We start from the raw sequence: 27005 nt of genomic DNA on the forward strand, positions 1-27005 counted from the left end.
TATGGTTGGCCCGCTAGACGGCACTACCATAGGTCAAATAGATATCAACTGCATTTTTTTAAATAGGAACCCCCACTTTTTATTACATATTTGTGCAGTACGTAAAGAAATATGAATGTTTTAGTTGGACCACTTTGTGATAGATGGTGCTGTAATAGTCACAAACACATGGCTCAATTTTAGACGAACAGTTGGTAACCGGTAGGTTTTTTATATTAAAATACAGAACGTAGGTACATTTGAACATTTTATTTCAGTTGCTCCAATGTGATACATGTACCTTTGTGAACTTATTTCTGAGAATGCATGCTGTTACAGCATGATTACCTGTAAATACCACATTAATGCAATAAATGCTCAAAATCATGTCAGTCAACCTCAATGCATTTGGCAATACCTGTAACAACATTCCTCTCAACAGCAAGTAGTTCGCCTTCCGTAATGTTCGCACATGCATTGACAATGCGCTGACGCATGTTGTCAGGCGTTGTCGGTGGATCACGATAGCAAATATCCTACAACTTCCCCCACAGACATAAATCCGGAGACGTCAGATCTGGTGAACGTGCGGGCCACGGTATGGTGCTTCGACGACCAATCCACCTGTCATGAAATATGCTATTCAATACCGCTTCAACCGCACGCCAGCTATGTGCTGGACATCCATCATGTTGGAAGTACATTGCCATTCTGTCATGCAGTGAAACATCTTGTAGTAACATCGGTAGAACATTACGTAGGAAATCAGCATACATTGCGCCATTCAGATTGCCATCGATAAAATGGGGGCCAATTATCCTTGCTCCCATAATGCCACACCATACATTAACCCGCCAAGGTCGCTGATGTACCACTTTTCAGAGCCTCTGTGGATTTTCCGTTGCCCAATAGTGCACATTATGCCGGTTTACGTTACCGCTGTTGGTGAATGACGCTTCGTCGTAAAATAGAACGCGTGCAAAAATCTGTCATCATCCCGTAATTTCTCTTGTGCCCAGTGGCAGAGCTGTATACGACGTTCAAAGTCGTTGCCATGTAATTCCTGGTGCACAGAAATATGGTACGGGTGCAACTGATGTTGTTGTAGCATTCTCAACACAGATGTTTTTGAGATTCCCAATTCTCGCTCAATTTGTCTGCTACCCGATTCTCGCTCAATTTGTCTGCTACTGATGTGCAGATTAACCACAACAGCAGCTAAAACACCTACTTGGGCATCATCATTTGTTGCAGGTCGTGGTTGACGTTTCACATGTGGCTGAACACTAACTGTTTCCTTAAATAAGGTAACTATCTGGCGAACGGTCTGGACACTTGGATGATGTCGTACAGGATACTGAGCAGCATACATAGCACACGCCCATTGGGCATTTTGATCACAATAGCCATACGTCAACACGATATCAACCTTTTCCGCAATTTGTGAACAGTCCCTTTTAACACAGGTAATGCATCCCGAAGCAAATACCATTCGCACTGGCGGAAAGTTACGTGATACCACATACTTATACGTTTGTGACTATTACAGCGCCATCTATTACAAAGCGAAAAAAGTGGTCCAACTAAAACATTCATATTTCTGTACATACTACACGAATATGTAATAAAAATGGGGGTTCCTATTTTAAAAAACACAGTTGATATCTGTTTGACCTATGGCAGCGCCATCTAGCGAGCCAACCATAGTGCCGTCTGGTTTCCCCATTCAAGCTAAACAAGTTTCGTTCTTTGTAGTTTTTTCGTTTGACGCTCATTTCATGAGATATTTGGCCTAGTCACGATCAATGGACAACCCTGTATACACCTTTTCATTCACATAATACTGAATAATTTCCTTACTTTCAAGCTGTTAGCCCATCACGCAATGTCAACCAAGAAATAGTGAAATCACAATGTGTAGATTGCCGAGTATGACTGTTTTTACCTTCAAAATATGGCAGTTATAATGCTTTTATGGGATCAAAGGCTGTGTCTACGAAATTGCAGACAAGGCCAATACAAAAATGACAGATTACATTTCCTGAGGACAAGCTGACATTGTCACCTTTAATTCCCATGGCAAACAGACATTACCTGCTGTGTCATGCTGTGGGGAAAAGGGGAGGGGGTGGGGGGGTGGGGTGGGGAGAAGACTCAGCACCATAGCCAACTGTGTGATTGTCTTTGGCACTCCTCACAAAAGTGATACTGTTTGCCTCAATGACACCTTGGAGGTGGGACTTAATTGGGCATTATATTCCGCCTGTTACTCTGCCTTTTCATTTGGCATTAGTCAAGTTTTTTCAAAGCTTTCATTTCACCAGTCAAACAGTCCTGACACTTTCTTTGGCTGTGTGCACTGCATAACCTTGACAACAATGTCACTGACAAAGTGGCTACATACAGACAAGACTTCTACCAGAACTTACAGAAAGCCCATCCTTGTCATTACTTCTGAATAATCACATCTCCCTGGAGAAATGTAGGACCATATGAGGCAATACTGATCCTGCCATTTATCTTAGAAGATTGGTTAAAGAAAGGCAAATCAGTGTTTATAGCATTTGTAGATTTACATGAATTCTTTTGACAAATTTGACTGGAATACACTATTTGAAATACTGAAAGTTGTATAATTAAAAAATGGAGCAAAAGACTATTTACAACTTTTATAAAAAACCAGAATGCAGCTGTGAGTCTGAGGACACGAAAGGGAAGCAGTGATCAAGAATGGAGTGAATCAGGTTTGTAGCCTATCCCCAATGCTATTCAATAGGTAGACTGAACAAGCAGTGGAGGACAACAGAAAAATTTGGCAAGGGAATCAAAATGCAAGGAGAACAATTCAAAAATTTGACATTTGCAAGCAACACTAATTTTGTCACACATTAAAGGTCTCTGAAGAATGGTTGATCACAATGAATGTGTCTAAAAGGAGTTGTAAAATGAAGACAAAAAGTGAAAATGATGCATTCCTGGAGCAAAGAACTATCTAGATGTTGACATGAAATCACATCTGCTACAGTGCTGCGGATCTGAGAGCAACTGTATAACTCCTATCATCTCATCGAATTGATCACGGTAGACAAGATAGTTTAAGTATAATACACTGAAAAGGAAACATCTTTGAAATGAGTATATTTATTATGCATGTATTTTTTTATTACCAATGTACTACTAGTTCCTTTATGGTTGATCACAACAAATTGTGAAATGTTAGTTACATGTTCTTTACTGATGACCTTCAGTCTCTCTCTCTCTCTCTCTCTCTCTCTCTCTCTCTCTCTCTCTCTCTCTCTCTCTCTAACCCCCCCCCCCCCTCCTCCCCGCTCTTTCTTCAACATCATGCAACATGTGGGAATGCATAACACTGGAAATTCCTGGATGGAATAATGCATATATGTCGATGTGAAACCTTCCAAAAAGATTTTCAGATGATGTCATGTGGCTCTGCTTCTAAGAAAGATATTGGATGATTGCAGAGATGCCTATAATCTTCTGACAGAGTAGCAGCACATCAATTACACTGCAGTAAAGGAAAAACTTTCTAGCAACCATCAAAGTAGTATTTAAGCAGTCTATCCTTTTAATGGTGCCCATGTCTATATACTTTTAGCAATTCCTTTGCCTGAATTCTCATACATTTTTCTCCAACTTTAGCACTTTCTGTAGCACACTCTCAAAAACAGTTTATGACACCATTTGAATGATCACTACTGGGACTGAATTTCAGCAGTATGGTGGTATAAATATTGAAACACTACTAGTAATAGTAATATTAATAATAATTAAAATCAACTATTGCATATTACAAGGCATTAACTAACCAACATTGGAAAAGACGTACGTTTTTCTTTGATCTCTCTTTTAAGAGATTCTATCCTCTCCTTTTGTGCTAATTCCTTTGCTTTCTTTTCCTGGACTTCCATTTTTAATGCTTTGTATTCTCTTAGCAACGCTAACCTTTCTTCTTCCTTTGACTGCAAGAAATAAAATGCAGCATTATTAATAATTAGTTGTTATTTTTGTGGGTTTGGCTTGAATGTAATGACAACTGGACTGTTAGACCAGTGTCAGTCATCAGATAGCTGTTTATGGAAGACAGACATACTATATAAATATTTTCAATAAATTTAGTAAACTGTCTGTCAGTGCTGAGAAATATGGAAAACAATCAACATGCAAAAAAGCTCAAGGTGATGACTCATCATACAATTTCTGAGATTTCCAGGTTGAAATTCCAAATTTTCCAGAAGTAATTTTTTGTTGTATGTGAGAGCAAGTTTTATTTATCTAACTTCCATGGCTGCTAATTAAACACTTTTAGTTGCCACTTGATTTAATGGTGGTTATTACACATTGAGCTAGCATTGTAAACAAGTTTGCTAAGAAATATGAATACAGGGTGTGCATCAAGACCGGGAACACTTTCAATTATTTACTGCACAAGAACCAAACACTGTACAGATATCATACATATGTCATTTTGAAGAGAAACTCAAAGTCTCTCTCTCCCCCCCCCCCCCCCCCCCCCCCCCCCCCACATATATATACAGCCATAGCGTAGTTTGGCAATTTGCCAATAGTCAGTGCTAGCCAAAACACGGCCGTGTTACAGAAGGGGACAGCTGCTTCATGAAATGGCTACCCCAATTGCCAAATCGCACTGTGAGAGCCTTTTTTTTCTATGGGGACAAATTAATGATCTGGTGTACGTACTGCTTCTACCACTCAACGTAGAAGAGCTCCGGGAGAATACAAGAAGTGACTGCCACACTGGTACGGGCATGGCAAGAATTCTATTACCATATTGACATCTGCCGAGTCACTCACGGTTTGCATACTGAATGCTTGCAAAAAAAACGCACCTTTCAGAGTTTCTCTTCAAAATGCAATATGCATGACATCTGTACAATATTTAGTTCGTGTGCAATAAATAATTTAAAGTGTTCCTGGACTTTATGTACACCCAGTATAATGTTCAATATGAATAGCATGTTCAATATTAATACTCTGTAACAACAGGAATATGTAATAATTTACTATATATTTTATTCATACTGAGAAAAGTTATTAGAACACAGTATGAAGGAAAGGTAAAGTAGCACACAACAAATTTACTAATGAATTTTTATTGTTCTACAGTACAAAAAATACTCGCCTCAGTATTCAAAAATAGTGTCAGCCAAAACCAAAAGAATGTCACATCAGCTTTAAACTGATTTGGAAGTAGTATTTGAAACAAAATGGTTGAGAATGTCACAATGAAAGACTATTGATTCAAAAGGCTCTAAGCACTATGTGACTTACCTTCTGAGGCCATCAGTCACCTAGAACTTAGAACTAATTGAACCTAACTAACCTAAGGACATCCTACACATCCATGCCTGAGACAGGATTCGAACCTGCGACTGTAGCGGTCGCTCGACTCCAGACTCTAGCGCCTAGAACCGCACGGCCACTCCGGCTGGCGAAAGACTATTCCAAGAAATATTTGAATGAAGGTAATTCAGACATAATATGGCACCACATTTGCTTACAAATTTTACTGAAGATAAATGAAATTAAAAAGCACTATGTTACTCTACATAACCTCCTTCACTGGACAGTGCACTTCTTAGCCTATGTGTTCATACATCGGAAGCAATTCCCTGAAGTTGTCAGTGAATTACCCCAACTACTACCACTTTCTGTAGCTCGAGCACAAGTAATTTGGCGAGTTTAGAATAGGTGCATTTCACCACTTCACTGACCCATGCACACTGGTGTGCAGTGCTACAGAGGGGGAGAAGAGAAGTGGGCAGAGGCAGATGGAGGACAGCAATTAGGGAAGATCGAGGCCTGGAGGTTATGGGAGAGTGTTCCAACTAGTGCAGCTATGATTAAAACAATTTATTACAGAATAACCATTTGACATAATAATTTACTAATATATAAGAAACTATCAGCCTTGATTGCGGTAATGAAACCAATCTTTACCTAGGTTTCAGCCCAAATAATTGACCCGTCTTCAGAATATATACCTGAATCTATAATTTGTCTAAGAGGGCATGTCTTATTTCTAGACCATGCCCTCTTAGACAAATTATAGATTCAGGTGAATCTTCTGAAGAAGCCTCAATTATTTGGGCTGAAACCTAGGTAAAGGTTTGTTTCATTACCACAATCGAGGCTGATAGTTTCTTATATATTAGATTATCACAATTGCTGACTGTGCTGCTATGTTGAAAGTACATAATAATTTACATTTGATGCCGTTACATAGTTACTAGTTTTTTTAGACCACTTATGTTAGTAAACCACAATGTGTGCTCCCTCGGTAGCTTGGAGAATGTTGAGGTGGTATTCACATTCCCACCAGGTGTTTCGTAACATGTATTCTGTCACGGTATCCACAGCAACTTGTATCCTAGCCTTCAGTTCATCAATGTCAGCAACTGGTGTGACGAAGACTGTCCTCGATATAGCCCCAGAAAAAAAGGTGAAGGGGCGTAATATCTGGAGAGCAGGGTGGCCAGGGTGTTGGACCGTTCTTTGCAAGCCACCGATCCGGAAATGTTTCATCCAGGAAATCACACACTATCAAAGCCCAATGGGGGGTGCTCCATCTTGCTGGAAAAGTATCCACGGTCTATATTCTTCTAACTGTGTGGCAATGAACTGTTGCCAAACATGGAAGTAAATGTTAGCGGTAATGGATTTTTCCGTGATGAAAAACAGACCAAAAACCTTGTTATGCATGAGGCCACACCAAACATTCATTTTTTCACTGTTTCACAGTAACTGTACAGTAGCATGTAGAGACTCTGAACCCCTTGTATGGACATTATGCCTCGTTACCATTCCACTGACACGAAAGGTGGATACATCAGTAAAGAATATGCGATTTAAGTAATCATTAGCACCATCAATCCTGTTTAGAATCTCAGCTGCAAATTCAGCATGTGTCAGCAAATCATTCGGTTGCAAGGCCTGCAAGATTTGCACTTTGTAAGCACACAACCTAAGCCTTTCACGAAGAATCTTCACCACACTTGCTTGCGATATTTGAAGTTCACAAGAAGATCGACGAGTCGATTTAGACGGACTCTGTCAAAATGATTGTCTAACACTATCAACAGTTGCATCACTTACACAAGGCCTGCCACTTCGAGGACGATCTTCAACACTGCCCGTTTCGTTAAACTTTGCATACCTCGCTTTACCGATTTAAAGTCAGGAGGGCTGCGTCCATAGGAAGCCCGAAATTTACGCCGAACACCGACTGGTGATTTCGTTTTGTGAAAAGAAAGCACACATTGCTCTTTCACCTGCTCTGATGCCATTTCTCCAGCAATTAACGTGACCTAACAGACCGCATTGGTGTTGTGGAGCACTAGCACCATCTACTGGTCGCAACAACTAGTAACACTAGCCTATGTAACAGCATCAAATGTAACTTATTATGACAAATGGTTATTCTGTTATAATTTTTTATGATCAGGGCAAGACTTTGCGCTCACCCTGTATTTCTTCTGTAACCCAACATTTCTTTACAGTCACTTTCGTTGCCTTTATGTCTGTCTGTTCAACTTAAGTGACTGCCCTTTTTTCGAAAGTTCATTCCTCTTCAACTGAACTGCCTACTGTGAATTTTTTGTCACAGCATCTACAGCCTTAGATAACCTCAAACACATCTCGCCCATCCTCAGTGCTTCAGTATCCAACTCCTTCCACTTTGATTCTTCCAGAAGATTATCTTACACTTCTCTCTACTCTTCATTACTCAATCGTGATCCGAGTATCTGCATCTGGGTATGCCTTAAAACCCAATATCCGATTTTGGAATCTCTTCTTACGATCCAAGTGCATCTCCTCCTCTAATAAATCATTAACAGTATATTCGCTATTACCAGCTGAAATTTGTTGCAGACAGAGCTATTGAAATAATAGTCTGCTCACTCAGAACATGGCATACAGACTTATGAAAAATACCCAATCACTGAGACATGTAACATTTCACTGCCACACCGAACACTGAAGTGGAACCGAGGCTTGCAGCAGAAAGTGACTGATTACAATCTGGCAACAACCCAAGATTCTTGGATTTCCCAAATTTTAACCACACCATTATGGCTCACCTATATTACCATCGAGGGAGTACATGCAGGTTATGTAATTAACATAAGAACAATGAACAACTGGAACCAACTGAATGAAGCATTGCAGTTGTACAGACACCGACTTCATCTTCGGGAATATTTTGCTCTGTCCTGTCACCCAGATGTTGGCTTTTTGTCATTTTCCTAAATCACTTCAGGCAAATACCAGATATGTGCGTTCAGCAAGACCACAGCTAACCAACTGTCCTAGCCTCATAAAACATTCTGTGTGCATGTGTACTGGAGCTACTTGTATTCATAGTGTTATGGTGAGACATCTTACACCATCATGACAATTTCTGGGTTAAATAAGCACATACATAAAACAGAATGACATAGATCTGGTCTGCTGCTCTGGTCTGCTGCTATCTGCTCAAGCAGTCTATGAATGATAAAGTACAGAGGAAAATCACAGGTGTATCAGTAATGGTAACGCTAATGCAAAAAGAATGGATAGGAAGATCTGTTACGACTAGACCTCTAACAATATATAACAGCAAATAATCACCACAGAGACTTTTTTAAAATAGTGCAAACTTACATTTTTTTCATCAGATTCAGACTTCTTTTTCATTTCACTCATAGCCACACGTCTCCGTATCATCTTCACCTCCTCTTCTGGACGGATGCGCATCATCATCTCTTCTATGATTGGTCGTATTTGTGGATTACACACACTGGATAGTACAACATGCTATTACGATTGGTTTGCCGTGTTAAAAATAAAAGTTAATAGTCAAAGAAATAATATAAATACAAAAGTTACAAGACATCAGAAAATATCAGGGTATTTACAAATATTTAGCAAATTACACAGCACAGTAGTGTCACCTAGTGAAATGCACAGTTACCACTGTTTTAAAGTTTTTCATTTGTTACTGTTAGAAAAAACAGCTCAGAAACAGACGAACAACTAGAATGACAACAGCACAACCAGTGTTCGGCTGTAGTGAACTGTTTAAATACAAACAAATATGAACCTAGACTATACTAGATGCCAGTCTTACAACAACCTTTACTTAGCATTCGCATTCATTGCTTTCATCAACTCGACCAAGTTATCACCTTTCACCCTAAACTAGACTTCAGGCTACTGCTACAGAACTGTGTCATCACAACCAATCAACCCCACTTCAGCACGACACCAGTTGTACCATACTCATTCTAGCAGCTCACCAGAAACTGGCTAAGGTTTTTCAGCTTGCATTTAAGGAAACTTGCGAAAAATGGAAATTGTGTGTGAGAGATTTGTTATATGACTTAACAATTTTTGTAATGGCCAAAATCAACAACCGTGCCTCAAATCCTATTGTTCAACTTTTGATAATCACCTTCACAGATGGCTGTTTACAATTCATCACAAACATGATTCTGTGAGAAGTAAATTATGTTAAGATGAGATCCGGAAGGACTGGCACATGACTTATTGTGATACATCCCAAGGCACGATGAGACTGCAACGTATTTGATTTTGCATTAACATCTAGCTATGAAAAAGATCTGTTCCCAACAAATGCCACAAAACTGAAGTGTCAATTACTGTAAGGAAATGCTTAAAAAATTCTATCAACGGGAAGCAAGATGTCGATACAAAATCCTAACAGGAGACAAAACTGTCATATTCCAGAAACTAAGTAACGATCACTTGTTTGTGTGTCCGAGTCAAAGTGAGACAAAGAGGTTTACGACAATTACTGAAGTAGAAAAAATAAATTAGAAACTAGAATGCAGATTACCATGGCTGGCTGATCATGAGAATAGAAAGGAGAAGAGAGCCACTCTGCATTACATTAAAACCACCACCCTAAAAGCCGTACAGTGGAGGACACAGAGGGACAAAGGCCCTAAAACTCATATCAAATGATAAAACACACCCTCACAAATAGAACATAGAACTAAAGCTACTGTTGGAGCATTGTCGCCTAACACTGAAGGTAGGGTGCTGGGAAATTTAAAAGTCCGCCACAGACCGGCTAAAAGTGGGCAGTCCAGCAAGAGGTGAACGACTGTAATTTGGAAGCCACAGCGATATTGAGGTGGGTCCTCGTGACGGAGGAGGTAACTAGGTGTGAGCCACGTACGGTCGATACGGAGTCGACAAAGAACAACTGATTCTATGCAAGACGCCCGCAGGGAAGACTTCCACATATTCGCAGTCTCCTTAATGACACAGTTTGTTGTGCATACTGTTACGTCACTCCGTCTCCCAAAGCTGAAAAACCTTGTGACATAAGACAGAACACACGGCAGTTTCATCAGAGATACCCATTTCCAGGGGAGGTTTCCGCATAGCCTGTCAACAAGTTCGTTACCTGGGATTTCAACGTGTCCTGGGGTCCACACAAACACCACTGAACAAGTGGACCGTTCCCAGGCAGACGTGGCCTCCTGCATGTTTGCTACTAAAGGATGGCGAGGATAGCACTGGCCGGTAGCTCGGAAGCTGCTCAGGGAGTCAGAACAGAGAGGAAACTGCTTACCAGAACAGGAACGAATGTACTGAAGTGGATGAGATATGGCCACCAGCTCTGCAGTAAATACATTGCAGCTGGCAGGCAAGGAATGCTGTTCAATATGGTCTCTGAACATAGGCGAAGCTAACATTACCATCAGCCATCGAGTAAACAACTTCGGAGTCCCAGTACACGTCAAGAATTGAGAGGAAGCGACAGCAGAGAGCGTCGGGGTTAAAATGGTCCTTAGGGCCGTGCAAAAGGTCCAAACAACGCTTCGGCCGAGGTATACACCGTGGAGGTGTACGTGAATGGACCTCAAGCAGAGATGGTAAAGAGAAGGACTCCAGTTCAGAGAGAAGGGATCACACGCGAACCGAAATCGTGAGCCCTAATGTTGGCCACCGATGCGGGAGGTAAACTGCTGCATGCGGGAAAAGAAGACAGTAATTCAGATGCTCAGAGGAGCTACGAATGTGTGCAACAAAACTGTCAAGAAGTTGTGCACATCAGATCCACAATCGAGGGACTCTGGCCTCCACCAGGACACTGGTCACCCGACTCTTTCTAAAAGCTCCTGTCGCTAGGCAAATGCCACAGTGGTGCACTGGGTTGACTAAACGCAATGCTGAGGGCACCACCGAGCCGTAAACCGGACTCCCATAGTGAAGGCAGGATTGAACAAGGGCTCTGTAGAGCTGCAGCAACGTAGAGCGATCTGCACCCGAGTTGGTGTTGCTCAGGCAGCGGAAGGCACTGAGATGCTGCCAGCACTTCTGCTTACGCTGACTAAGTCAATTGAGCTTCTGGATGTCCTAAGAATCACTATATCTTCACTACAGTGAGTGGATCATCAATAAGATGAAGTTCAGGTTCCGGACGAATGGTACGACGCTGACAGAAGTGCACGACACACGACTTTGCGGCAGGAAACTGGAAGCTGTGGGTTAGCGCCCATGACTGTGCCTTGTGAATGGCACCCTGCAGGTGCTGCTCAGCAACACCAGTACTGGAGGAGCAGTACAAAACGCAGAAGCCATCTGCATACAGAGAAGGGGAGACCGACAGCCCTACAGCTGCTGCTAAGCCGTTGATTGGCACTACAAAATTGAGACACACTCAATACGGAGCCCTGAGGAATGCCATTCTCCTGAATATGAGGGAGGGGGGTGGGGGGGGGCGGATTATGGGAGGCACCAACCTGGACACAGAGAGTACGGAGCTAGAGGAAGTTTTGGATAAGTGGAGACCCCACTTATACAATGTGGCAAGGATATGATGTCACCAGGTCGTGTCAAATGCTTTACGGAAGTAAAAAAAGACAGCAACCAGATGTTGGCATCTGAAAAAAGCTGTTTGGATGGCAGACTTGAGGGACACAAGATTAGCAGTGGTAGAGCGACCCTGGCAGAAACCGCCCTGACATGGAGCTATTAGGCCATGTGACTCCATCTCCCAACCCAACAACAAACACACAATATGTTCCAGCAGCTTATAAAGAACATTGGTAGGGCTGATGGTCCAATTACTATCCGCATCAAGTGGGTTTTTACTGGGTTTGAGCAGTGGAACGACAGTGTTCTCCCGCCTTGCGATGAAAAGATGCCATCACACCAGATCTAGTTGAAGATGATGAGGAAATGGCACTTGTAGTCAGAAGAGAGATCATCTGAATGCGGATCCAATCCGGCCCACGAGCTGTGCCGGGTCAATGTGCAAGTGCGCTGAGGAGCTCCCACTCCATAAATGGAGCGTTAAAGGGTTCACTGTGGCGTGTAGTGAATGAGAGGACTTCCCTTTCCACTCGCCGTTTCAGGGTGCAAAAGGCTGGGGGGGAGGGGGGTGTAGTTCTCCAACGCAGAGGTTCAAACACAGTGCTCGGCATTCGCGTTTGCGTCGGTACAGAGCACGCCATTGATGGTAACACCAGGGACACCTGTTGGGGTCTGGTACCCAAAAAGACATCTGATCTTTGTCCAGACATGGGAAGGTGACATATGGCACCCAATGGTCGACACCTACCTCTACCAACACTCCTGTTTCCGTCGTTTTACAAGCTGGCATACACGGGTACGGACTCGCTTAAAGGCTATCAGATACTGTAAAGAGTGCCGCTCATGTCACTGTAGAGCTTGCCAACTAATTGCCTAATTGCCTCAGTAATTTCCGGCAACCACCAAGGGACTGTTTTTCGCCGGGGATGGGGAGGGGGTGGGGGGGGGGCACCCTAAAGAGCGAGGGATCACCTGTTCAACCGTCACATCGATGTTACCATGTCAGGGAGAGTTTAAGTTAAAGTTTCCCAATCCACCTTGTTTAAAGCCCATCTGGGCAGGCATCTGTGGGCCTGACGCAGGGGCAGTGACAGGAAGATGGGGAAGTGGTCACTACCACACAGGTCGTCACGTGATCTCCAGTGGATAGATGGGAAAAGTCCTGGGCTGCGAATTGATAAATCAATGGTCAAGTAACTAAGTAACCACACTCAAATGTGTGGCAGGCCCAGTATTTAGGAGGCAGAGATCGAATTGCGTCAGTAAAGTTTCAACAGCTCTGCCTCGGCCAGTAACCACGGTGCCACCCCACAAGGGGTTATGGGCGTTAAAATCTCCCAAAAGTAGGAAAGGTTTAGGGAGTTGATAAATCAGTGCATCTAATACATTCAGGGGTACTGCACCATCTGGAGGGAGATATACGTTGCAGACAGTTATTTCCAGTGTCATCCATATTCTGACAGCCACAGCTTCAAGAGGGGTTTGAAGGCACACATTTTCACTACAGACCGAGTTTACGACATAAATGTGAACTCCACCCGACACTATTATAATAGCTACGGTTCATATAATATCCCTTATAGTTGCAGGGGGCAGGTGTCTGCATTGCCGGGAACCAGGTTTCCTGGAGGGCAATGCAGAAAGCAGGTGTAAAGCTTAACAGTTGCCATAGCTCAGCCAAGTGGTGCAAAAAACTGCCGCAATTCCACTGGAGAATGACATCAGCGTGCGACTGGGAAGGTTTGGAACGTTCAATGAGGCAGTTTATGCCTCAGGGTCACCTGCTGCCACCGACTTTTTGCCTGAGCAGTCTATATCCATTGTGTGTGAGGGTCCAGCAGAGCTTTTAGGAAGCAGTGGTGTGGGCGCCACCACAAGTTCCTTGTTCTTGGGGGTCTTCTTTTCTGATTTCTCGTACTGTTCCTTGGGTTTCCCTGGCTGGGAGGACTTCACTGATTTAGTCTCTGGGACTGAGGATGAGTGTGAAGCCCTACAACCAGCTGCTTTTGGGCTCTTCAGCCACTGGCAGGTGTCACCTTTCCCACTAGCAGAAACCTGGAAGAAAGTGACCAAAGGGACCCCTTCCTGGTGAGAGGAGCCGAAGAGGCCTTACGCTTCTCTGGCTCAGAAGTGGAGACTGAAATCCCTGATGGTTGGGGAGGGAGGGCGGAGGGTTGTTGCACCCGAAGTAGGTGGTGCGGGAGCACGGGCACCTCCCGGCCGCAGCAAAGGCCACCTGGCATGATGGCCATTGCCGGGAGTCCTGATGCCCCAGGGTGAGTGGCATCTACTCCTTGGCACACGTGGGGAGTTAACGGTGGAGGCATCAACCGACAGGGTACATGGCAGCCCCACCACAACGGACATGCTTCAGTGCTGGATATGAGGTGCAAAGAATTCCATGGTCATCATCGGTGCAGAAAACTACACTGCATAGTGGGTGGAGGAAAAGAATCACAAAGGTGTCCTCACCCAAGAGATGGAGGATGAGTGGGACTGCAATGCCAGAACAAGGAAGTTGGCTATATATCTCGATGCACGATGGACACGAAGCACCATGTAAGGTGCCCTTACCCAACTGGCTTGCTCGTCAGGAAAATTTTGAAAAATGGAGGTCAAACCCTACAGAGGACCATCACAAAGGTCAAAAAGCATGAGACTCCTTTTAGTTGCCTCTTATGACAGGCAGTAATACCTTTGACCTATTCTAGCCCCCGGACCTGCAAGGGGGCACACACTATTCATAATAAATTATTCTTATGTTATACCATTTTCTGCTGTTGTTGGTATTACCATATACTCATCTGACCAAAAATCTTTGTCTTTTTTATTTCCCTTCACTCACCACTACTACTATATTTAGATTGAGCCTCTGCATTTCCCTTTTCAGTATTTTCTAGCTTCCATGCCACATTTGAACTTCTGAAATTCAATGGCCAAACTCTTAGAATGTTATCCTTTCATTGATTATTGAAGCTTTTTCTCAAGGTCACCTTCCCCTACGGCAATCCCCTCCCAGAGATCTGAACAGGGGACTAGTCCAGAATCTTTTGGCAATGGAGAGGTCATCATGACACACTCACTTACAGGCCACATGTCCTGAGGATACAAGTTATGTGCCTCTAATGCAGTGGTTTCCTTTGCCTTCTGCATCCTCATGCTGTTTATCTTTGCTGATTTTTCTGCCTTTAAGGGCAGTTACCCACCCCAGTTGCTCTGAACCTCTGTCCACTCCTCATCCTTTTGAGAAGGCCGACCATTGAAAGAATGAGGGTGGCTTGTTATGCCGGAAGTCTTTGGCTGACAATCACGATTATTAATCAAATTTAAGTGGTGGCATGTTTCGAACCTGGGACCATGGACAGTTTGATTAGTACTCACAGGTACTACCCCTAGACCACAAGTGCACCACATATGTCCCATCATTAAGCAGACATGCCATCTTGCTATTGCAATGACAAATGATTACATGTATTGTCATGTTAAAGCTTCAACATAGAGATTCTCATGCAACAATCTGGAAGTGACAATACAGGAAATAAATTTCCTGTACAAGTCCATGATCATTGTGAATATTCCACAAATAAAAACATCAGCATCACTTAATATATTTATTTACAATGCTATTTCAGCTAATTCCATCATAAAAACTAACTCAAATTAAAAGAACAGAATTGCATGTCCATTACAAAAAATGGTAGAAAGTAACTGAAGGTTTCGTGACAGACTGCTGGCGACAAACAGACTACTGCTGGCACACAAACAGACTACTGCTGGCACACAAACAGACTACTGCTGGCACACAAACAGACTACTGCTGGCACACAAACAGACTACTGCTGGCACACAAACAGACTACTGCTGGCACACAAACAGACTACTGCACACAGACTGCTCGGTTTGGTGTAGTTATTTCCGGTGCAGTTCTCTCGTTACTATCTGCAACAGTCATTCACTGCTGCAAGGGAATCCAGGGTCTGTTCACCTTGAAGCTTTCTTCTTTCTTGTTGAAGCTAGTGTCATGTTGCGTATTTCTATGGCGTCTCCGAACAAGGTGGTGTGATAGCTAATCTCTACACAAGTAACTTCTGTGTCAGCAAATTTTACTATGTGGCTGGTCTCATGCTCTGCCAGACAAATTTCTGCACCTGCCCCAACCTGCAATGCCGCTTATTTTACGTGGTCCTGGTGTTCATTGATCATCCTGTCATTCCAATACAAACTTTTCCACATGTACATAGTACGCATTGTGTGTGACTGAGCACAGTAAAATTCATCGAAATGGAAGTTACTGCTGTAGACAAGAGCTATCACACCTGCTTGATCAGAGCAGCTACAGAAATACACAAACACGGCACTAACTAACAAGAATGAAAAACACCTCAAGGTGAACGGATCCTGAATTCCCATGCTGCAGAACGACTGCTGCACATAGCAAGCTAAGAACCACACCGGAATTTACTATGGAACAAGGTCCTTGGACATCTGCACACAAGGTACATAAAAATCTACAGCTGCGAGCTCGACTCCACTACACTCCGCCACCAGCAATGGAGGATGAAGCTTTGACAATGCCAGCCACTTTTACTGGCAAAACATCAGAAAAATTATGAATCTTACATCAGCTGAAGAACCCAAAACAAAAGCCAACAGACAGCATGTCATAAAATATCATGCTACAAGGATGATATATTAGATGTTACAAATTTTTACACTACTGGCCATTAAAATTGTTACACCAAGAAGAAATGCAGATGATAAACAGGTATTCATTAGACAAATATATTATACTATAAATGACATGCGATTACATTTTCAAGCAGTTTGGGTGCATAGATTCTGAGAAATCAGTACCCAGAACAACCACCTCAGGCCACAATAACAGCCTTGATACACCTGGGCACTGAGTCAAACAGAGCTTGAAAGGGGTGTACTGGTACAGCTGCCCATGTAGCTTCAACATGATACCATAGTTCATCACGAGCAGTGACTGGCGTATTGTGAAGAGCCAGTTGCTTGGCCACCATTGACCACACATTTTCAGTTGGCGAGAGATCTGGAGAATGTGCTGGCCAGGGCAGCAGTTGAACATTTTCTGTATCCAGAAAGTTCCGTACAGGACCTGCAACATGTGGTCGTGCATTACCCTGCTGAAATGTAAGGTTTCACAGGGATCGAATGAAGGGTAGAGCCACAGGTCTTAACACATCTGAAATGTAACTTCCACTGTTCAAAGTGCCGTCAATGCGCACAAGAGGTGACCGAGACGTGTAACCAATGGCACCCCATACAATCACGCCGGATGATATGCCAGTATGGCAATGACAAATGTGCGTTCACCACGATGTCGTCACACACGGATGCGACCATCATGATGCTGTAAACAGAATCTGGATTCATCCGAAAAAATAACATTTTGCCATTCGTGCACAAAGGTTCGTCGTCAAGTACACCAACGCAGGCGCTCCTGTCTGTGATGCGGCGTCAAGGGTAACCGCAGCCACGGTCTCCAAGCTGATAGTCCGTGCTGCTGCACACGTCGTCGAACTGCTCGTGCAGATGGTTGTTGTCTTGCAAACGTCTTCATCTGTTAACTGAGGGATCGAGATGTGGCTGTACGATCCGTTACAGCCATGCGGATAAAATGCGTGTCATCTCGGCTGCTAGTGATACGAGGCCGATGGGATCCAGCACGGCGTTCCTTATTACCCTCCTGAACTCACCGATTCCATATTCTGTCAACAGTCATTGGATGTCGACAAATGCGAGCAGCAATGTCGCGCTACGATAAACTGCAATCGCGATAGCCTACAATACGACCTTTATCAAAGTCGGAAATGTGATGGTACGCATTTCCCCTCTTTACACGCGGCATCACAACAACGTTTCACCAGGCAACGCCGGTCAACTGTTGTGTATGAGAAATCGGTTGGAAACTTTCCTCATGTCAGCACGTTGTAGGTGTCACCACTGGTGACAACCTTGTGTGAATGCTCTGAGAAGCTAATCATTTGCGTATCACAGCATCTTCTTCCTCCCCCCAACGAACCATGGACCTTGCCGTTGGTGGGGAGGCTTGCGTGCCTCAGCGATACATATGGCCGTACCGCAGGTACAACCACAACGGAGGGGCATCTGTTGAGAGGCCAGACAAACGTGTGGTTCTGGAAGAGAGTCAGCAGCCTTTTCAGTAGTTGCAGGGGCAACAGTCTGGATGATTGACTGATCTGGCCTTGTAACACTAACCAAAACAGCCTTGCTGTGCTGGTACTGCGAACAGTTGAAAGCAAGGGGAAACTACAGCCGTAATTTTTCCCGAGGGCATGCAGCTTTACTGTATGGTTAAATGATGACGTCCTCTTGGGTAAAATATTCTGCAGGTAAAATAGTCCCCTATTCGGATCTCCGGGTGGGGACTACTCAAGAGGATGTCGTTATCAGGAGAAAGAAAACTGGCGTTCTACGGATCGGAGTGTGGGATGTCAGATCCCTTAATTGGGCAGGTAGGTTAGAAAATTCAAAAAGGGAAACGGATAGGTTAAAGTTAGATATAGTGGGAATTAGTGAAGTTCGGTGGCAGAAGGAACAAGACTTTTGGTCAGGCAAATACAGGGTTATAAATACAAAATCAAATAGGGGTAATGCAGGAGTAGGTTTAATAATGAATAAAAAAAAATAGGAATGCGGGTAAGCTACTACAAACAGCATAGTGAACGCATTATTTTTGCCGAGATAGACACGAAGCCCACGCCTAGTACAGTAATACAAGTTTATATGCCGACTAGCTCTGCAGATGACTAAGAAATGGAAGAAATGTATGACGAAATAAAAGAAATTATTCAGATAGTGAAGGGAGACGAAAATTTAATAGTCATGGGAGACTGGAATTCATCAGTAGGAAAAGGGAGAGAAGGAAACTTAGTAGGTGAATATGGACTGGGAGTAAGAAATGAAAGAGGAAGCCGCCTGGTACAATTTTGCACAGAGCACAACTTAATCATAGCTAGCACTTGGTTCAAGAATCATAAACGAAGATTGTATACATGGAAAAAGCCTGGAGATACTGACAGGTTTCAGAAAGATTATATAATGGTAAGACAGATTTAGGAACCAGGTTTTAAATTGTAAGACACATCCAGGGGCAGATGTGGACTCTGACCACAATCTCTTGGTTATGAACTGCAGATTGAAACTGAAGAAACTGCAAAAAGGTTGGAATTTAAGGAGATGGGACCTGGATAAACTGAAAGAACCAGAGGTTGTACAGAGTTTCATTTTTTTTTTTTTTTTTTTTTTTTGTGGTTTTAGGGCGCACAACTTCAATGGTCATTAGCGCCCTGACTACTCTAAGAATGCACCGCGAGGCACAAGTTGACAACAACAACTAAAAGGGGAAAACACGATAAAAGAGACTGACAGGCATAGGATTAAAAAACAACATCATCAAATGTCCTTAGCGAGGTTCGTCAAACTGATAAAACAAAGAACACGAGCAGCTGCTCGTGGGTCATCCGCTAAAATTGCATCAAAAGTATTAGGCAGTTTAAGATCGAGGCGCAGTTGGTTAAGATCTGGACAGGACATTAAAATGTGTCTAACCGTCAGCAAGTGCCCACATGGGCAGAACGGCGCAGGCGCAGCCGTCAGCAGATGGCGATGGCTGAACCGGCAGTGTCCAATTCGTAACCTTGCTAAAACGACCTCCTCCCGCCGAGAAGGGCGTGAGGAGGACGTCCAAGCCACGGGAAGAGGTTTTAAGGCCCGAAGCTTGTTGTCGGTAAGTGCAGCCCAATCGGCATGCCACAGCGACACAACGCGCCGACAAATGACCCTGCTAAAATCGGACGAAGGGACACAACAAGAAGCTGTCCGAGGCTGGAGGACCGCAGCCTTGGCCGCGGCATCTGCAGCTTCGTTCCCAGGGATACCGACATGGCCAGGAACCCACATAAAGCTAACCGGCGGACCGACGTCCACCAGCCGCTGAAGAGAGCGTTGGATCCGGTGTACGAAAGGGTGAACCGGGTACGGATCACTGAGGCTCTGGATGGCGCTCAGAGAATCTGAGCAGATGACATAAGCAGAATGTCGGTGGCGGCAGATGTAAAGAACAGCCTGGTAGAGGGCAAAGAGCTCAGCTGTGAAGACCGAACAATGGTCAGGGAGCCGGTATTTGAAACTTTGTGCCCTGACAATAAAGGAACACCCGACCCCGTCATTGGTCTTAGAGCCATCTGTATAAATGAAAGTCATGTTGATGAACTTCGAACGAAGTTCCAAAAAACGGGAGTGGTAGACCGAACCGGGGGTGACCTCTTTTGGGAGCGAGCTCAGGTCAAGGTGAACGCGGACCTGAGCCTGGAGCCAAGGTGGCGTGCGGCTCTCGCCCACTCGAAAGGTTGCAGGGAGTGAAAAATTAAGGTGTTGAAGGAGGCGACGAAAGCGAACTCCAGGGGGTAGCAGGGCAGAGACATACAACCCGTATTGAAGGTCAAGAGAGTCGTCAAAAAAGGAACGATAAGACGGATGGTCGGGCATTGACAGTAGCCGACAGGCATACCGACAAAGCAGTATATCGCGCCGGTAAGTGTGTGGCAATTCGCCAGCGTCAGCATGAAGACTCTCTACGGGACTGGTATAAAATGCTCCGATCGCAAGTCGTAAACCCCGATGTTGTATGGAGTTGAGGCGGCGTAAGATGGATGGCCGTGCAGAGGAGTATACGAAGCTCCCATAATCCAGCTTGGAGCGGACGATCGACCGATATAGACGAAGTAGGACGGTTCGATCCGCTCCCCACGACATACCACTGAGAACACGGAGAACATTTAAAGAATGGGTACAACGGGCGGCCAAATATGACACATGTGGAGACCAGCTAAGTTTCCTGTCAAAGGTAAGGCCTAAAAATTTGGTGGTCTCCACGATTGGGAGAGCAACGGGACCAAGTCGTAAGGACGGTGGGAGAAACTCTTTGTAGCGCCAGAAGTTAATACAGACCGTCTTCTCGGCAGAAAAACGGAAGCCATTGGCGACACTCCAGGAGTAAAGACGGTCAAGAGAACGCTGAAGACAGCGCTCCAGGACACGTGTACGCTGCGCGCTGCAATAGATGGTAAAATCGTCCACAAAAAGGGAGCCTGATACATCAGCTGGGAGGCAATCCATTATTGGATTGATCGCGATGGCGAAGAGAGCGACGCTCAAAACTGAGCCCTGTGGCACCCCATTCTCCTGGCGAAAGGTGTCGGACAGGACAGAACCCACACGTACCCTGAACTGTCGATCCATTAAAAAGGAACGAATAAAAAGAGGAAGGCGACCGCGAAGGCCTCATGTATGCATGGTGCGGAGAATGCCCGCCCTCCAACAGGTGTCGTAAGCCTTCTCCAAATCAAAGAACACAGCCGCGGTCGGGCGCTTCCGCAAGAAGTTATTCATAATGAAGGTCGACAAGGTAACCAGATGGTCAACAGCAGAGCGGCGCCTACGAAATCCACATTGGACATTGGTAAGTAGGCGTCGAGACTCGAGCAGCCAAACCAATCGAGAGTTAACCATTCGCTCCATCACTTTACAGACACAGCTGGTAAGTGAGATAGGTCGATAACTGGAAGGCAAGTGCTTGTCCTTCCCTGGCTTAGGAATCGGGACAACAATAGACTCGCGCCAGCATGCGGGACCATGTCCCTCAATCCAGATGCGATTGTATGTACGAAGAAGAAAACCTTTACCCGCAGGAGAAAGGTTCTTCAGCATCTGAATATGAATAGAATCAGGCCCTGGAGCGGAGGACCGTGATCGGTCAAGTGCGGTTTCGAGTTCCCGCATGGTGAATGGGGCATTATAACTTTCACAATTCGAGGAGCAAAAGTCAGGTGGCCTAGCCTCCTCTGCCTGTTTGCGGGGGAGGAAGGCAGGGTGGTAATGAGCGGAGCTCGAAACCTCGGCGAAAAAGCGGCCGAAGGCATTGGAGACAGCCTCAGGGGCCACAAGGACTTCATTCGCGACCTTCAAGCCAGAAACTGGGGAGTGGACCTTAGTGCCAGATAGCCGGCGCAGGCTACCCCAGACAACAGAAGAAGGAGTAAAACTGTTGAAGGTGCTTGTGAAAGCAGCCCAGCTGGCTTTCTTGCTTTCTTTAATAATACGACGACACTGAGCACGTAAACATTTATAATTAATACAATTCGCCACTGTAGGGTGGCGTTTAAAGGTGCGTAAAGCACGTCGACGAGCACGTAAAGCGTCTCTACATGCTGCGGTCCACCAGGGGACCGGTACGCGACGTGGAGAAGAAGTAGGGTGAGGGATGGAATATTCAGCAGCAGCGAGAATGACTTCCGTGAGGTGTGCGACCTGACGATCGCAGCTTGTGAAGGTTTGATCCTGAAAGGTCGCCCTGGAAGAAAAGAGCCCCCAGTCTGCCTTGGAGATGGTCCAACTAGAGGAGCACGGAGAGGGAGTATGCTGCAGGAGATGGATAACACACGGGAAGTGGTCGCTCGAATATGAATCAGCAAGTGCATACCACTCAAACCGGCGTGCAAGTTGGGGAGTACATATAGAGAGGTCTAAATGGGAATACGTATGAGATGTGTCCGAAAGAAAAGTAGGGGCGCCAGTATTGAGGCAGACAAGATTGAGCTGGTTGAAAAGGTCTGCGAACAAGGAGCCCCTCGGGCAGGAGGCTGGAGAACCCCAAAGGGGATGGTGGGCATTGAAGTCTCCAGTTAACAAAAACGGTGCAGGTAGCTGAGCAATAAGTTGCATCATGTCTGTACACGTAACGGCAGAGGACGATGGAGTGTAAACGGTACAAAAGGAAAACGTAAAAGTGGGGAGAGTAATGCGGATGGCAACTGCCTGCAGGCCGGTGTGCAACGTGATGGGATCTTAGTAAATATCATCCCGGACCAGCAACATAACCCCTCCATGAGCTGGGATACCTACCACAGGGGGTAGGTCAAAACGCACAGAGGTGTAGTGTGCCAAGGCAATGTGATCGCATGGGCGTAGCTTCGTTTCCTGGAGGGCTACGACGAGCGGACGATGCAAGCGGAGCAGCAACTTCAAGTCCTCTCGGTTGGAGCGAATGCTGCGAATATTCCAGTGAATAAGTGCCATCGTAAGAAAAGGAAGAGGAGAGAAGGGGTCACCTCGAAGGCCGCTTAGGGCCTGGCTTCGAGCGAGCACTGCCGCCGCTATCAGTAGGCGGACAGTCATCGTCCATGGGGTCTATAGGGTCATCGGCCATCTCGGGAGGATGGCCGGGAGGGGGAGCTTCCTCCGCCGGTGAACGGCCAGATATACGGCTACCGGCGGTGCAGCCAGGCGAAACGGATGACGGCCTGGGGCGGCAACTGCTGGGTGGCGCAGGAGAAGAAATGCGCCGTGGCGGAGAAGGAGAACTGTGCTTCCTATGCGCCTTTTTGGAAGGACGTTTGGTGGAAGTACCGGTCGAAGGCTGGGAGGTCGAGGGACGGAGGAAGTCTGCACGGGATGGTTCCTTCTTGAAGGACCGTGCATCTGACTTCGGGGTCTTCGACTTAGCAGAAGCTGAGGAAGTGGCTGGTGTCTGTGGTGTGATGGGAGGAAGAGGAGACGTCGACCGCGCGATCTTAGCACTGGCCGAACGGACGACCGTGGTGTTGAAGGTCAGATCGCATGTCTGGGTTGCTACCTCCCGGGTAGTCCGAGGAGAGGCGAGGACAGTACTATATTTCCCCGCTGGGAGCAGCGTGGGCTTCCTACTAGCCAATAGCTTGCGAGCAGCCGAGGTGGACACTTGCTCTTTGACCCGAATTTCTTGGATGCAACGTTCGTCCTTATAGACAGGACAGTCGCGGGAGGATGCGGCATGGTCACCCTGACAGTTCACACAACGAGGAGACTGAGGTGGACAGTCACCCTCATGGGCATCCCTGCCACAAGTGACACATTTAGCCGCATTGGAACAAGACTGTCGAGTGTGATTGAAACGCTGACACTGGTAGCAGCGCGTAGGTGTCGGGACATAGGGGCGAACAGAAATAACCTCGTAGCCTGCCTTGATGCGCGATGGCAGCTTAACACTATCGAAGGTCAAGAAAAGTGTCCGGGTCGGTTCAAGGTCGTTGTTGACCTTTTTCATGACCCGATGGACAGCCGTCACGCCCTGCTCAGCGGGGAAAGATTGAAGCTCCTCGTCAGTCAATCCGTCGAGGGAGCTAGTATAGACTACACCACGAGACGAATTCAAAGTTCGGTGGGCCTCCACCCGGACAGGGAACGTGTACAGGAGGGTGGCCCGAAGCAGTTTTTGTGCCTGAAAGGCACTCTCAGTTTCTAGTAATAAGGTGCCGTTACGCAACCTGGTACAAGATTTGACAGATCCGGCTATGGCATCAACGCCCTTCTGAATAACAAAAGGGTTGACAGAGGAAAAATCCTTTCTGTCCTCAGTGCGAGAAACTACGAGGAACTGTGGGGCAGGTGGTAGTACTTTTGTCACTGTTGGCTGGTCACGTTTCCGTTTTTGGGTCGAAGTCGAGACAGATGGAGTAGAATCCATTGCGGAGGAATCCCCCATGATTGCCAGCGTCTCCGATGGCGCGCTCCTTCCTTGTGGGGACCCTCTCAGAGGGCACTCCCGCCTTAGGTGAATGTTTACACCTCAGGTCACACCTCCCGAGAAACAGACGGAGGGACCAATCGGCATGGTCAGAAGGTATCAGCTCAGGCAATCACCCCTCCCCGGGCCTGGCCTTTACCAGGGGGTACGCGCGTGCCTTACATGTCTACCCAGGGCGGGGACTTACGCGTTACCCCGTCACCGGCTACGCGTGCGAACGCGTGGGTCGGCCTTCAGACACGCACAGGGAGGAAGGAAGAGGAGGAAAAAGAAGAGAGAGAGGGAGAAAGAGGACAGACTGTCTCAAACGCCAAGGCGGAGACCAGAGAAGGCAAGGAGAAGAAGGCAATGAGAAGGCAAGGAGAAGAAGGCAATGAGAAGGCAAGCAGAAAAAGGTAATGAGAAGGCAAGGAGAAGTCAAGGGAAAGAGTAAGGAAGACAGTGAGGTGGAGAATAGCAAAGAAAGGAACCAACAAAAGGAAGGAAGAAACGAGAAGTGAAAAACCAAAAAGACCACGATTATAGGTCGTGGAACCGTCCGTCTCCGGACGCAGGCGCTAACTACCCCCGTGAGGGGGATGGACTCCTTTTAGTCGCCTCTTACGACAGGCAGGAATACCTCGGGCCTATTCTTACCCCGGACCCGCAGGGGGGGTACAGAGTTTCAGGGAGAGCATAAGGGAACAACTGACAGGAATGGGGGAAAGAAATACAGTTGAAGAAGAATGGGTAGCTCTGAGGGATGAAGTAGTGAAGGTAGCAGAGGATCAAGTAGGTAAAAAGACTAGGGCTAGTAGAAATCCTTGGGTAACAGAAGAAATATTGAATTTAATTGATGAAAGGAGAAAATAAAGCCGAGCTAGGGGAAGATCTGTTTGGATTCTGTAGAAATATTGGAACACATGAGGCAATACTGACCCTACGACTTATCTTAGAAGCTAGATTAAGGAAAGGCCAACCTACGTTTCTAGCATTTGTAGACTTAGAGAAAGCTTTTGACAATGTTGATTGGAATACTCTCTTTCAAACTCTGAAGGTGGCAGGGGTAAAATATAGGGAGCGAAAGGCTATTTACTATTTGTATAGAAACCAAATGGCAGATATAAGAGTTGAGGGGCACGAAAGGGAAGCAGTGGTTGGGAATGGAGTGAGACAGAGTTGTAGCCTCTCCCCGATGTTATTCAATCTGTATATTGAGCAAGCAGTGAAGGAAACGAAAGAAAAATTCGGAGTAGGTATTAAAATCCATAGAGAAGAAATAAAAACTTTGAGGATCGCCGATGACATTGTAATTCTGCCAGAGACAGCAAAGGACTTGGAAGAGCAGTTGAACGGAATGGATAGTGTCTTGAAAGGACGATATAAGATGAACATCACAAAAGGAAAACAAGGATAATGGAATGTAGTCGAATTAAGTCGGGTGATGCTGAGGGAATTAGATTAGGAAATGAGACACTTAAAGTAGTAAATGAGTTTTGCTACTTGGGGAGCAAAATAACTTATGATGGTCGAAGTAGAGGATATAAAATGTTGACTGGCAATGGCAAGGAAAGCTTTTCTGAAGAAGAGAAATTTGTTAACATCGAGTATAGATTTTAATGTCAGGAAGTCGTTTCTGAAAGTATTTGTGTGGAATGTAGCCATGTATGGAAGTGAAACATGGACGATAACTAGTTTAGACAAGAAGAGAATAGAAGCTTTCAAAATGTGGTGCTACAGAAGAATGCTGAAGATTTGATGGGTAGATCACATAACTAATTAGGAGGTGTTGAATAGAATTGGGGAGAAGAGGAGCTTGTGGCACAACTTGACTAGAAGAAGGAATCTGTTGGTAGGACATGTTCTGAGTCATCGAGGAATCACCAATTTAGTATTGGAGGGCAGTGCGGAGGGTAAAAATTGTACAGGGAGACCAAGAGATGAATACACCAAGCAGATTCAGAAGGATGTAGGTTGCAGTGGGTACTGGGAGATGAAGAAGCTTGCACAGGATAGAGTAGCATGGAGAGCTGCATCAAACTAGTCTCAGGACTGAAGACCACAACAACAACAACAGCAGCATCATCTTCCTGTCAGTTAAATTTCACGTCTGTAGCACATCATCTTCGTGGTGAAGCAATTTTAATTGCCAGTATTATAAAAACCTGATTCAACAAACCTTACAACTTGCAAAAGTCAACATCAAAAACAAATGCCTAATCAGGGGACTATCTTGGCTCATAAAATGAAATAAATACATTAAGTTCCAGCTAACACCCCAATTAGGCATATATTTTTGACGCTGAACTGAACCTTGTTTTACAAATGGTTCAAATGGCTCTGAGCACTATGGGACTTAACATCTGTGGTCATCAGTCCCCTAGAACTTAGAACTACTTAAACCTAACTAACCCAAGGACATCACACACATCCATGCCCGAGGCAGGATTAGAATCTGCGACCGTAGCAGTCGCGCGGTTCCGGACTGCACGCCTAGAACCGCGAGACCTCCGCGGCCGGCGAACCTTGTTTTACAAATTCGGTGCATTAGCCTTTTACAATTATT

At 45.3% G+C, this 27005-nt stretch overlaps 1 protein-coding gene across 2 annotated transcripts in view; it reads right to left on the reverse strand.

Moving 5' to 3' along the window:
* Window positions 1-27005, reverse strand: part of LOC126143125 (disks large homolog 5-like) — a 420567-nt gene that overhangs the window by 383594 nt on the left and 9968 nt on the right. For both annotated transcript variants that reach the window (XM_049915322.1, XM_049915324.1), the window contains exons 2-3: window positions 8662-8797; window positions 3827-3959 (exon numbers count right to left, since the gene is read on the reverse strand). In XM_049915322.1, the coding sequence (XP_049771279.1) occupies window positions 3827-3959; window positions 8662-8797 (269 nt within the window). The remainder of the gene's footprint in view (window positions 1-3826; window positions 3960-8661; window positions 8798-27005) is intronic.

Source organism: Schistocerca cancellata, unplaced genomic scaffold (assembly GCF_023864275.1).
Source record: "Schistocerca cancellata isolate TAMUIC-IGC-003103 unplaced genomic scaffold, iqSchCanc2.1 HiC_scaffold_782, whole genome shotgun sequence".
Classification (NCBI taxonomy): Eukaryota; Metazoa; Arthropoda; class Insecta; order Orthoptera; family Acrididae; genus Schistocerca; species Schistocerca cancellata.